The sequence below is a fragment of the Zootermopsis nevadensis genome, unplaced genomic scaffold (assembly GCF_977971745.1).
Source record: "Zootermopsis nevadensis isolate Lab colony 2312 unplaced genomic scaffold, Znev_1.0 Znev_ptg000058l, whole genome shotgun sequence".
Taxonomy (NCBI): Eukaryota; Metazoa; Arthropoda; class Insecta; order Blattodea; family Termopsidae; genus Zootermopsis; species Zootermopsis nevadensis.
Window position 1 is genome coordinate 299,195 of NW_028259189.1, and position 12,254 is coordinate 311,448.

Here is a 12,254-nt window from a genome sequence, read left to right on the forward strand (position 1 = left end):
GGTCTGGGACGAGAACTGGAACGAGGACTGCAGTGAGAAATGGGACGAGGACTGCAGTGAGAAATGGGACGAGGACTGCAGTGACGACTGGGACGAGGACTGCAGTGGTGTCTGGACGAGGACTGCAGTGAGAACTGGGACGAGGACTGCAGTGAGAAATGGGACGAGGACTGCAGTGAGGACTGGGACGAGGACTGCAGTGAGAAATGGGACGAGGACTGTAGTGAGGACTGGTACAAACACTGCAGTGGGGTCTGGGCGAGGACTGCAGTGAGAAATGGGACGAGCACTGCAGTGAGAACTGGGACGAGCACTGCAGTGAGGACTGCTACAAACACTGCAGTGGGGTCTGGGACGAGAACTGGAACGAGGACTGCAGTGAGAAATGGGACGAGGACTGCAGTGAGAAATGGGACGAGGACTGCAGTGACGACTGGGACGAGGACTGCAGTGGTGTCTGGACGAGGACTGCAGTGAGAACTGGGACGAGGACTGCAGTGAGAAATGGGACGAGGACTGCAGTGAGGACTGGGACGAGGACTGCAGTGAGAAATGGGACGAGCACTGCAGTGAGAACTGGGACTAGCACTGCAGTGAGAACTGTGTTATTATTATATTGTAGTATACAAAGTGTTATTTTATATAGAATTTATTGGAAAGTGTTGTTATTAATGTTTTCTAAAGTACACAACACTGTAACAACTGTGGTACATAATATGACATCAGTACTGCAGTATAAGGCAGACATCAGAAAAAGAATATGAGTCCAGCTAGAACATTATCAGAAATGTACTTACATAAGAAAAGTTAATAAAAGTAGTTTCTGATAAATTCTATATAAATACACGTAAAGTACAACATACTGTTAACAATAAAGAGGTTTCACCTGTTTGAAATAAATTAAACAGTGATGTATTACAGATTTTAATAGTTTTAATGGCTATAAAAATTAATACTAAGAATAGAAAGATGTCACATGTTGCAATTATATTTTAATTTCTAACAAATGGGCATACAGAAAAGAACACATTCCATTATATGTGTGAAAATAAATATGGACAATTATTGGTTGAACATGGAAAATTTGATTATACATGGTTTGCCAAACATGTAATATCATACAAAAAATTCCACTGCTGTTTAAAATACAAAACATGGTTTAGCTTTTGTTTATGTGTTGGAGGCTGGAACTGTAAGGACTGCTACCCAGTTGGACAGTAAGTGTAAAAGTTTCTGTATAATAGTGGCTTTATTTAATAATAAATAACTTTCAGTTTTAAACATCTTTATGTTGGTAGCCTCTAACCCCCTTTTCCAACATATTCTGTCCTATGTAGTTCTCTGAGGAATTGTGTTAGTCATCCCTCAGTTCGCTGCATATACCTATTTTCTACTACTGAATTGTAATTTCAAACAGATGTTGCAAGAAAACAAAGAAGTCTCCTCACAGACTTGTCTCTTTTATAAAATTTCACACTCAGTGAGAAGGTGCAGCATGTAGCATGACCACACAGTGACGTCATGACATTGGAAAACATGCACTGAGATAGAAGGTGACAGTGCTAACAAATTATAAGAGTTACCTGCACAGTAAAGCAGTGCAAACATTTTGTAGAGAACCAGATGTCTTCATTTGAATTTCCTGACTCCATACTGAAATGTGCAAGGACTTACTCTAATATACAGGTCTGGCCATTACATTATTGTAATGACTTTCTATGCTAAATCTTGAACGAATATTCTCATTAATTGATTTCTTATTATAGTGGCGACTGAAGTCTGCAACTGGTACAAAATCTTCACTCATTGGATAACGTTCTGCCCCAAGCTCCAGTACATTCATGCGCTGGTATTTATGAAAATTCAGTTTGCCTTCTTCATAGTGACCCATCTTATGCACCAGCTCAAGTTCCTTCACAATCTGTATGAAGCTCAGGACACAGAACCACTGGTAGAAGAGAAATACTGCAAACAAATGAAGTAACATGTATTGTGGGCACATTATTTTCCAATTGGACAATGCATTGTCACTTCGGCTCTGAATATGGAGACAGTATGCTTCTCTGAAACACTGGTATCTATCAGCCAGTCCACATGGCACCAGAACCAAAAAGAACATCATCCTCGCCACAATGTGAAAACTTCAAATCTCACTTAGAAAACACTGTCTGTGAGTCTGGACACTGTTACATCATAATAACTAGGCATCTGCTTGAACATGAAAATGTTACTGTCTAAATTAGCTACTTCTTATAGTTACTTTCTGCCAAAATAATTCAAATTAGAAGGGGGTAGAAGGACAAGAGATTAATTTAATTTTAGTGTTCATTTTGTTAATATATCTTAAATTAGAGAAGGAAAGGAGAACAGGATTGAATTAAACAAAACAGAAGATTTCCACCTTAAGATTGCATCGAAGTTTGGGGGAAGATAAGACGAAGGAAATTCTTTCTTTATGCCCTTTTCATTCCTATCTTGAGCATAGGGGCCTCCTTTCAGATGTTTTTTGATCTATTTAGACATTTGATAGAACTCCTTGGATGAGTGATCAGTCCACCTGTACACAGAACAGAACATCACAGAAAGACATGCCTTGAGTGGGATTCGAACCCATGGTCCCAGTGTCTGAGAGCACGAAGCCCACGCCCCAGACTGTGTGGCCACTGTAACCGGCAAGAAGGAAATTAGTAGATAATAAACATTTTATTTAATTCCATATTTTTATTGCCAGGAAACCTTAATTCCCAAAAAATGTAATATTCCTAATTTCAAGGCTTTGAAAGGAGTAATGTCTTTCTGTACATAGCAGACTGACCTGAATATCTGAAAACAAGATATTAGGCAAGATCTGCAGGTAAAAACTTAGTAACATTGTGAAAAGAATTAGTGAAGTGAAATGGAGTATAATGTGGTGGAGATGTACATTATGCACAGATGACAGCAGCATTCTTTGAGAGCACAAAAAATTAAGACTGTGAATACATGACTGGTGTGAAAACAAACTGATGAAATTATACAGTAAGAGAAATGAAAACGTTTCTATGAAAGAACATGGAAGAATGGAGAATACTTTATCATACGATAATTGAACCACGTGGAAATGTCAATTAATGATGATAATTTGACAATACCTCGACATACAAGTTTCACTTCTAACTGTTTTCAGTATGCCAAAGTGGCTTATTTAGATCTGGACTGAGTGCAAGTTTTAATGCAAGAATAATAAAGATTGTAGGATTTGAGGTTTTCGCTGCAGTAAGTCTGAAGATGATTGTTAACCATTTTCTTGGTATACTGGGTCTTTACATCATAGCTTTGAGTGAGAGGCATATCAAAGAATATAAGATAGATTTTTTTATAAATAGAAATGAAATGTAGATAAAATATTTTAAAGGACTCTGATACCTATTTATTTTTGATTTAAACTTTTTGTAATTAAAACACTGAACTAAAAATTATGAGCAATATCAACATCATAAGGAGCACATCACATTAACCTATTATAAAAAACTGTACAACCACACTATATTGCATGAAATTCTTGTACGATGGATTTCTAGAACTTACATAAGACAAAGCCTCCTAGTAAACCAAGGTCTGCAATGTTCTCCTTTACCAGTAACATGGCAATAACAAAGCTGGTGGTCAAGAAGACTAGCCGAGCAATTTCCAGCACAAGAAATGGGTACACACACCACAGGGACACCCGAGTGTTAGAATAAGGACATTTTTTTATAATTTTTATATGCACACAGTAACACATGTATACTGATACAAGCACACACACATGAGGCAAAGTATCTACCATTCAGCGCTCTAGTTTCATTGAATAAAAAATTGTTTGTTTCAATATAAAATAAAATGCTCTCACTTGTGGGCATATAATTTGACAGTCTGTTTATCATTTAATTCTCTATTTAAAATTGTCACCCCATTATTAGGTAACTTTATAATAGTGTCATATCACATGATTCATGACCATATCTTTTAACCTATATGTATGTGCCAGACCACTCACATGCTGTTATTTTACATTCCTGCTACCGCTGGATGTATAACTACTTCTGAGCAGTATCTTGCTTTTGTCTAGTAGACAAGGCACTGGTACTCAGGTAAGGGAGCTTCAAGTTTTTCACCAATATATGCTATTATTATGTATTCTTCTGTTTTATGGGAAAGGAGGTATGAGTATGGTATACTGTTGCATACCATACTGACAGGAAAAGAACCCTCCCTCTAAATAATGTTTGAAAATAAAAAATGAACAGTAATTTGACTCAGCATTTGACTCCAGTCAGTTAACTTACACAGTTCTCTGACAGTGCCAGCCCATCTCTGAGGACCATGTCCCACAGAAATTTCATGCATTGCTGTAAAAAAATGAGTTTGATTCATTTCTAATTTGTCTGCAATTAGTATAGCAGGAAAAGGTTTTTCAGATTTGGTGGTTAAGTTTCAAAATGTTCATGAACAAATTGTAGCTTTAATGCAGTTTTGCACTTATTATGGTATTCAGTAAATTTGCTTTGTAGTCTGTTCTGTTCTTGGATCTAACAAGATGCCTGTTCCTCCCTGATTTGTTTGAAGCTTCTGAATTCATAAAGAATGGCTGTATCACAGTTTCCATAAGTTGATGTGACTGTTGCAGTTATATTTTTGTTATGGTTGAAAGTTCATTAAGAACCTTGATTTTGCATATTAGGCAATCAAAAAAAGTTACACTTTAGGAACCCAATACTTTTCATCCTTAAGCCAACAAGACAAGAATTACCATTTTTTAAACAGTAGTGTGAAAAACCTGTCATTGATAATGCATGAAGAAACAAGTATACTTTTGTTTCTTTCCTTGTGTATTTTCTGGTAGTGAATTTGTATGAACTAAAATTAATGTACAGGCTTTAAAATTATCAGAACAACAAAGAACATGCTTTTCCACAACAAGATTACTGTGAACTTAAAAATAATTCACACAAAAACGAACAGTGTATACAGCCTCCGTCTAGGAACACTCACGTGACTTACATTTACGCAAACGAATCTGCAGAAACAATCAATATTTTAGACGTCAGTTACAAGAGTTACTCCATTCTGACATTTGCTAATATGAACAAGTGTTGTAGGATCATAATCTCTTTAAACCCAGATCGAAGTCTTGATTAATAATGTTCCATAAAGTTTACCAGAGAATGTTTGTTTCTTCAAGATGTTTGCAAATAGCTCGGAATTTTGTTCTGACGAGCCGAAGGAAATCAAAATTTTCTGTGAATGATACCTTTCTCTTTCTGATGACCGATGATTGACATTGTTCTTGAATGTTATCTGCGAAATTTTGTTAGTGGAAATCGAGCCCCTACTAAAGGTAAAGGGCCAGAGGAGGGAACCCATATTCAGAACTGACCTGCTTCTTCCTTTGATGTAAATGATATTTTAATTTTCTGTTGTGATAACGCTCTACTAAAATATTTCACGATCACCGTTGATAAATGACTAAAACATGGCGATACTTATTGTACCTTTTTCTTTTACATTATCAAGCTGAAAATTAGAAATTACTAAAAATGCTGTAGACCGTACGCTCTTGAACAACATTTCTTTATGGTTGATTATTGATTAAACAGCATTCATTGAAGGACTGCAAGAATTAACTTGTGTTTTCAAGTTGCAAATTAATCAGATTGTTGCATGGAATTGGTGTGACTAGGTCAGTGACCCTCCAAAGGAGATTCAAAGCATAAACATTATAGGAGTATGTGTTTAACAAAAATAATTCTGATTATATACATGCTTATACTTGCACTTATACATTACACTCTGTCATGATTGCAAGGAACACAAGCATTGAACAAAAAAGACTAAACTCTAACAACATGGTTTGAGCATGGGTGGAGAATGGTCAAGTTCTCCATCACATCAGCTTGAATTTATGTAGTTTCTCCTGTTGGGACATAATAAGTCAACTGAAACGTTATGTGTCACTATGATCAGATTTTTTCAGCAGGAAGTAATAAGAAAAATTAACAAAACAAATAGGAATACTCATGAAGAACAAAAATTAAGACAAAATCAGAAATCATTAAAACCAAACAAAGAACATAAGCCAGAAACATTGATGATTTGAACACTCAAATTGGCATGATTAGATAATACCTGCTTGTCATTAGTACCCACCCACAGAACATACAGAACCTTAAATAACCTATCATGGCCTGTTGGACTGCCCTGTAACTTGCAAATCTTTTTTGCTGATTGATTGATCTCATAACTAGGTTGGCTGATCGAATTGGTCATACACACCATGTGAGCCAATGTCTTGTGTTTCATTTTCCTGCTGTTAGTTTTGATCTGCAAAATCCTAGCTTTATCCTAACCTGTCCACTGATCTTCATAAATATGTTGGACCAGTTTTGATTATTTGAGATAGTGAGCATGTTTCGAGAATTATACTGCTGTCTACCTGATTCACCAACATATCATCTTTCATATTCATAAGGAATGTTGCAAGTGTAATGTGGCATCTGTCACTTGAGGATGGAAGCAGATCCACCATCTGAAACATTCTCTTTGGAATTCTAGACCATGGAAAAAGTCTGGAAACCCAGTACTAATAGTAACATACCACTACCAGAACTCTTTAGAATTAATTATACTTAAAGTTATAATTTAAAAGTAAGTTACTTCAATACTAGATATTTATACAGACAATAAAATAAAGATCAAATTTAATTCCAAGTTATCTGTATCTTCACCAATCAATCGTGGGTGTCCACTATCCCCAACTTTGTTCAGTGTATACTTGAATGAAATACAACATGTTTGGGAAACAGAAAAAATAAAAGGATTTCCAATCTCAAGAATACAAGCTTAAAAACAATCCTTTTTGCTATTGACCAAGTACTAATCTCAACTTCAGGAAAAGATTTACAAATATCAATTTATAAGATGAATAAGTTAATAAATAAATACAGGGTGACGATCTCAACAGAAAAGACAAAGACAATGGCATTCTGTGGCTGAGAACCAGCAAGAAGTAAAATAGTAATAGACAACAAAATTATTGTACAAATAAACACTTTTAATTACCTTGGTTGTTCCCTATCATATGAAGCAGAAAAAGACATAGATATCAAACTTTCAGAATTCCTGAAAGTTACTGGCCTTATCAGCATGATTTTTAAACCATCAGAAGTCCAAAAACGAACTAGAATAAAAATATATAATACTTTGGCACTACCAACAATTTTATATGGCATTGAAAACTGGACAATGAAAAAGAGGACAAAAACAGAATTACAGTTGCTGACATGAAATTTATGAGATGCACTGCAAAGTACACTTGGATGGCCTATAAAAGAAATGAAGACACACTTAAAGAGTTAAAAACAAAACCCATTTTAGACAAGATTTTGAAATATAAAAACAATTGGCTTCAACATGTTAACAGAATGCAGAGAGACAGACTTCCCAAATTATTAAAAACTACACACACTGTGGACAAAGAAACCCTGGAAGACCACAGAAGAGGCTTTTAGACTATGAGACCAGAACAGGTCAATAAGACCAAACTCCTTGACTGTTTGATGATGATGAAATAGGTTACTTATGCTTAAAATAAAAATAAATATTACAGAATTATTAAAATTGTGATTTTAAGCTAATTTTATGACCATTCTGTACCACTTTGTATGTGTGGCTCTTTCCTAGACTTGCTTGATCCTCACATAAAAATGAAATAATGTTATAGTAGCTATGGGCTTCATTATCTACACTTTGTGGCAAGGAAACTGTGATAATATTATAACTTATCTCACGTTGAAGGCTGAGCCTGTCGCAGAAGCTGCCTGCAGAAGTATTGACTGTCTTTCTTCTCTTTCAGTACTTGGAGTTATTGGGGTAATGCATATATTTGGCAGAAGAGGGAACCTCTATTACACTGGTGGCATAAATTGCGAGGTGGATCTGTGAAATAACTGTTGATTGTGTAGGGAAATATATAATTTTGTACATTCAGTGTTCATTTGAAACAAGTAAATTGTGTATTGTGTTGGACGCTATTATTTCTGAAATAGCTTATTCAGGTTGTTGATATGTAAGCTCCTGTCTGTAAATCTAATTTTAAGAACTGGCTGTATTATTTGAAGGATACATGTAAATAAGCAGTGCTTTGTTTGAATGATGTCATGTACTGGTATGTTTCAGTATTACTATCGTATGCTTGTTGTGTTGTGTTTCTCTTTGCTCTAATTGTACATAATCTATTATAAGAAAAATAGTACTTTCAGTTGTTTAGTACTTCAAAATTTTGTTCCTACTCTGCTTGCATCATCAATACATTTGCCAATCTTAAAAAAATGATTACTTTTATTCTGGGTGTCCTAATTTTCTATTTTTTTTATTTATTTATTTACAAGTTCCAAGAATCCAATAGTGGATATAGAACACGTCACAAACTCAAGTATAAAAACATAAAATACATACATTAAAAAATTACATCTAGACAAGCAGCGTACTAAATTCAAGACAATATAATTATTATTTTTATTACAATAGTTATCCAATTAAGTACTCATCCACAGTGTAAAACGAGTGAGTAATTAAGAAATGCCTTAATGCAACCTTGAACTTTTTAAAATTATTTGAGGTATTCTTAACCTCTGTGGGTAATTTATTGAATATCTTTATACCCGCATAGTGAACTCCTTTCTGATAGATAGTTAAATTGGCTTGGGGTAGATACAAATTTTGTCTCTGTCTAGTATCAATAGTATGAGAGTCAATGTTTGATGGAAAAAGAGTTTTGTTTTGTAATACAAACAATAATAAAGAAAATATATATTGTGATGCCAACGGTAAGATATCTAATTCTTTGAATATATTTCTACACGATACTCTATTGCCACATCCCATCATTGTTCTAATTGCCTTTTTCTGAAGGAGAAAAATAGTGTAACTACTAGATGAATTTCCCCAGAAAATGATGCCATAGCTCATTAAGGAATGAAAGAAAGCATAATAAATTGTCTTTAGTACTGAAATAGACATATATGGTTTCATAATTCTAATTACATAGCAAGCCTTGCTCAATTTTTTAATAAGTAGATCAATATGATTCTTCCAAGTTAATGCACCATCAATCATAATTCCCAAGAATTTAGTACAGAAGATATTATTAATGAATTTATTATTATAACTTATTGTGACAGTATCTGACATTTTTCTCTTAATTTTAAAATTAATATAATGTGTCTTATTAAAGTTTAGTGATAATCTGTTCATTCTAAACCATCTATTTATATTTTCAAATGTTGCATGAATGTGTTTATTAAAGTCGTTTGTATTAGAATGAGAAAATAGGATGCTAGTATCATCAGCAAAAATTATAGGTGTAGCAAGTTTAGTTATTATAGTATGCACTGCTAATGTGTGCTTTCATAAAAACCATTCTCCTACAAAATGTTGTATTGTGCTCATGGAAAAAGAAGTAGGACAACAAATTTCTTCAAAATTATTGTTAGTGTAATAGTGAAATATGTTTAAGTCCATTATCATGGCAATTTTCACTATCACCAGTTATTCTTCTGGAAAGGTAAAAACTCCCCACAGAACCAGTCGGTAAATTATTAAGTTTATTTTATATTTTAATTCACACCACAATGCTTTTACCCTGTCCAGTGGGTGTGGTGTGTCCACTACAATTACCATAGTATGATGTTTGTAGATTCAACAAATATAATGATTTTCAGCTGTGTAAACACACATGCCATGTTCATTGGCCCTTTGTTTTAGTTTTTAATATTATAAAGTGGTTTGTGTAGTCCTGACTTCAAGCCCTACCTGGCCAAAATCATGGTGAAACCTAATAAAAAGGTTGTGATTAGATGATGAAATATGTGGTGAACAGAGATTAATTTAGTGTTTACTCAGAGAGTGAATTGAGTGATAGTGACTGTGAAGTGATATGGTTGTGAAATTTTTGTTTGCTAGTAAACAGAGTGACACCATGAGAACAACACGTGAAAAAACAAGGAAGGCAAAATTAAGGAAAGGAGATAATGTGGCAGTATGCAAGGACAGATTGGTGATCATGAAGGGGAAGGACAAGAGTATCACTCATGATGAAAAATTGATCCATGTTAGGGTTTGAGACCGAGATGTCAAGAAGCCTAAAGTAGTTATTTAATATAATTCAGTGATAGGAGGAATGAATATGAGTAATGCTTACCTGATAAGCTCCTGCAGCACTATGAACAGGCTGAAGAAGTTCTGTCAGAAACACTTTCATCATTTTATTGACATCTATTGCACCATTTCTTACTTCCTGTAAAAAAAGAAAAAGAAAAATCAAGGCAAAATTACTAGGTTGGAATTCCAGTACAGACTTATAGAGAACTTGATTTCAAAGCACCACAAAATTGAAATAAGGCCCTCAGACTGCCACACCAACTGCTATATATATGCAGCTAGGATACATTGCTGCTACAGCTTCCAAGCAGGACCTATATGGGTGGTGCAAATATTTCAAGGACCAATTACTTGGTATTATCAGTAAATCACATAACAGGACATTGTGATATTTTGATCTGAGCATATTCCACATTTATGTTCACTCAACTTCTGTGTAGTGATCCATCTCTTTAACATCTGCTATCTGTAAGCTGTGTTCAGCTGAACTTCCACCAACTTTGTCACAGGTGTATGTTTAGTGTTTCAAATCTGAACATTTGCCCGTAGGGTTGCATAATGTATTGTGTATGTCAGAAATTAAGTATTTACAACCTTATTTCAGCTAGATTCCTTGTCAGTGGCATAATGATCAATAATAATGATAACGTTCTCAGTATTTCTAAAAATGTAAACATAAATGTCATGTAAGGGCCACATTTGTTGAAATAAGCATGCTGTGTGCTGTCTGACAGTTCATCTTTCAATCATCGTTTGTTTGGTAATTCTATATTTAAAAATGGCCCAGATATTGAATTTGAAAGAGTAAATAACTTAAGGTTAAGCCATCTTTTGTTCGTGTATCTGGAACTCTTTCGTATCCTTATCGTGTTAAGTGTGGAGTGCCTCAGGGTTCCACCCTAGGCCCCTTACTTTTTAATATATTCATTAATGACATCTGCGACTCCATACATAATTCACAGTGCCTTTTATTTGCTGATGACTTAAAGATGTATCGGAGTATCAGCGATGTTGATGACTGCAAACTGTTGCAGGACGACATCCATTCAGTGCAAAATTGGTGTCTTGTGAATGGGATGCAACTTAATTTAAGTAAAACGACTGTTATATCATTCACCCGGAAGACAAACAGTATTTATTTTAATTACAAATTGTGTAACAACCTGGTGGCACGCTCCCATTGTGTTAAAGATCTCGGTGTTCTACTGGACTGTAAGCTCTATTTTCACCAGCATATCAACTATATATTATCACAGAGCTTGAAAATGCTAGGTTTGATTCGGTACATTACTTCTTCCTTCTCCACTGTTGATAGCCTTTTGGTCTTGTACAGTACCTTAGTCCGTTCCAAAATTGAGTATGCTTCTGTTGTTTGGAACTCTATTACTAATACTGATTCCTTTAAATTGGAAAGGATTCAAAGGAAATTTGTAGCTCTATGTTACGCTAGATTCTTTAATGGCGTTTGTGGCTATAATTATGACGATATATTAGTTAGATTAAATTTCTTATCCTTACATTTAAGGAGGAGGCTTTTGGATACTCTATTCCTCGTGAATATTTTTAAAGGCAAAATTAGTTGCTCATCTGTTGTTGATACAGTTAGTCTCTGCATACCTACTAGGTCTTTCAGAGACTATTCTACCTTTGTAAGACTTGAGGTTCTCACAGCGGTGAGTATGAAGATATCCATCTTCTGGGTTATTGCGCTGTGTAGTCTGGTCGATGTTAACCAACGTTTCAGAGGTCATATGACAGAGGCAGTATGACCTCTGAAACGTTGGTTAACATCGACCAGACTACACAGCGCAATAACCCAGAAGAAGGATATCTTCTTATTCTACCTTTACTGTACAACATAATTTCAAGGCCAGTCTCTCTGCCAGATGTGTTTCTGCTGCCAATGCAGTCTGTAGGAGCATCGACATCTTTAACAAAGATTGCATTTTGCTTGCTGAGGTCAGTCAGCTTTTTGAACAATAATCATGGTATTTTATTGTTTACTTAGTATGACATTTTATTGTGTATGTTTTTTGTTCAATATTAAACTGTTTCTAGTATAATTATTATTTTAT

General features: G+C 34.9%; 1 protein-coding gene across 5 annotated transcripts; it reads right to left on the minus strand.

The window, feature by feature from the left end:
- Positions 1–977: 977 nt before the first annotated feature.
- LOC147871333 (uncharacterized) lies at positions 978–11,917 on the minus strand. Of its 5 annotated transcripts, none has more exons than XM_087339897.1 (3): positions 11,825–11,917; positions 10,220–10,315; positions 978–1,965 (listed from the first exon to the last, which is right to left on the minus strand). In XM_087339897.1, exons 1-3 carry the CDS (start codon positions 11,870–11,872, stop codon positions 1,933–1,935), a joined length of 177 nt encoding a protein of 58 aa, XP_087196023.1. In that variant the 5' UTR covers positions 11,873–11,917; the 3' UTR covers positions 978–1,932. The 5 variants fall into 5 exon arrangements, 4 of the variants coding, with proteins under 4 accessions (XP_087196023.1, XP_087196019.1, XP_087196020.1 ...); XM_087339894.1 differs by lacking the exon at positions 978–1,965 and adding an exon at positions 5,147–7,956; XM_087339896.1 differs by lacking the exon at positions 978–1,965 and adding an exon at positions 5,147–7,967.
- Positions 11,918–12,254: the final 337 nt, after the last annotated feature.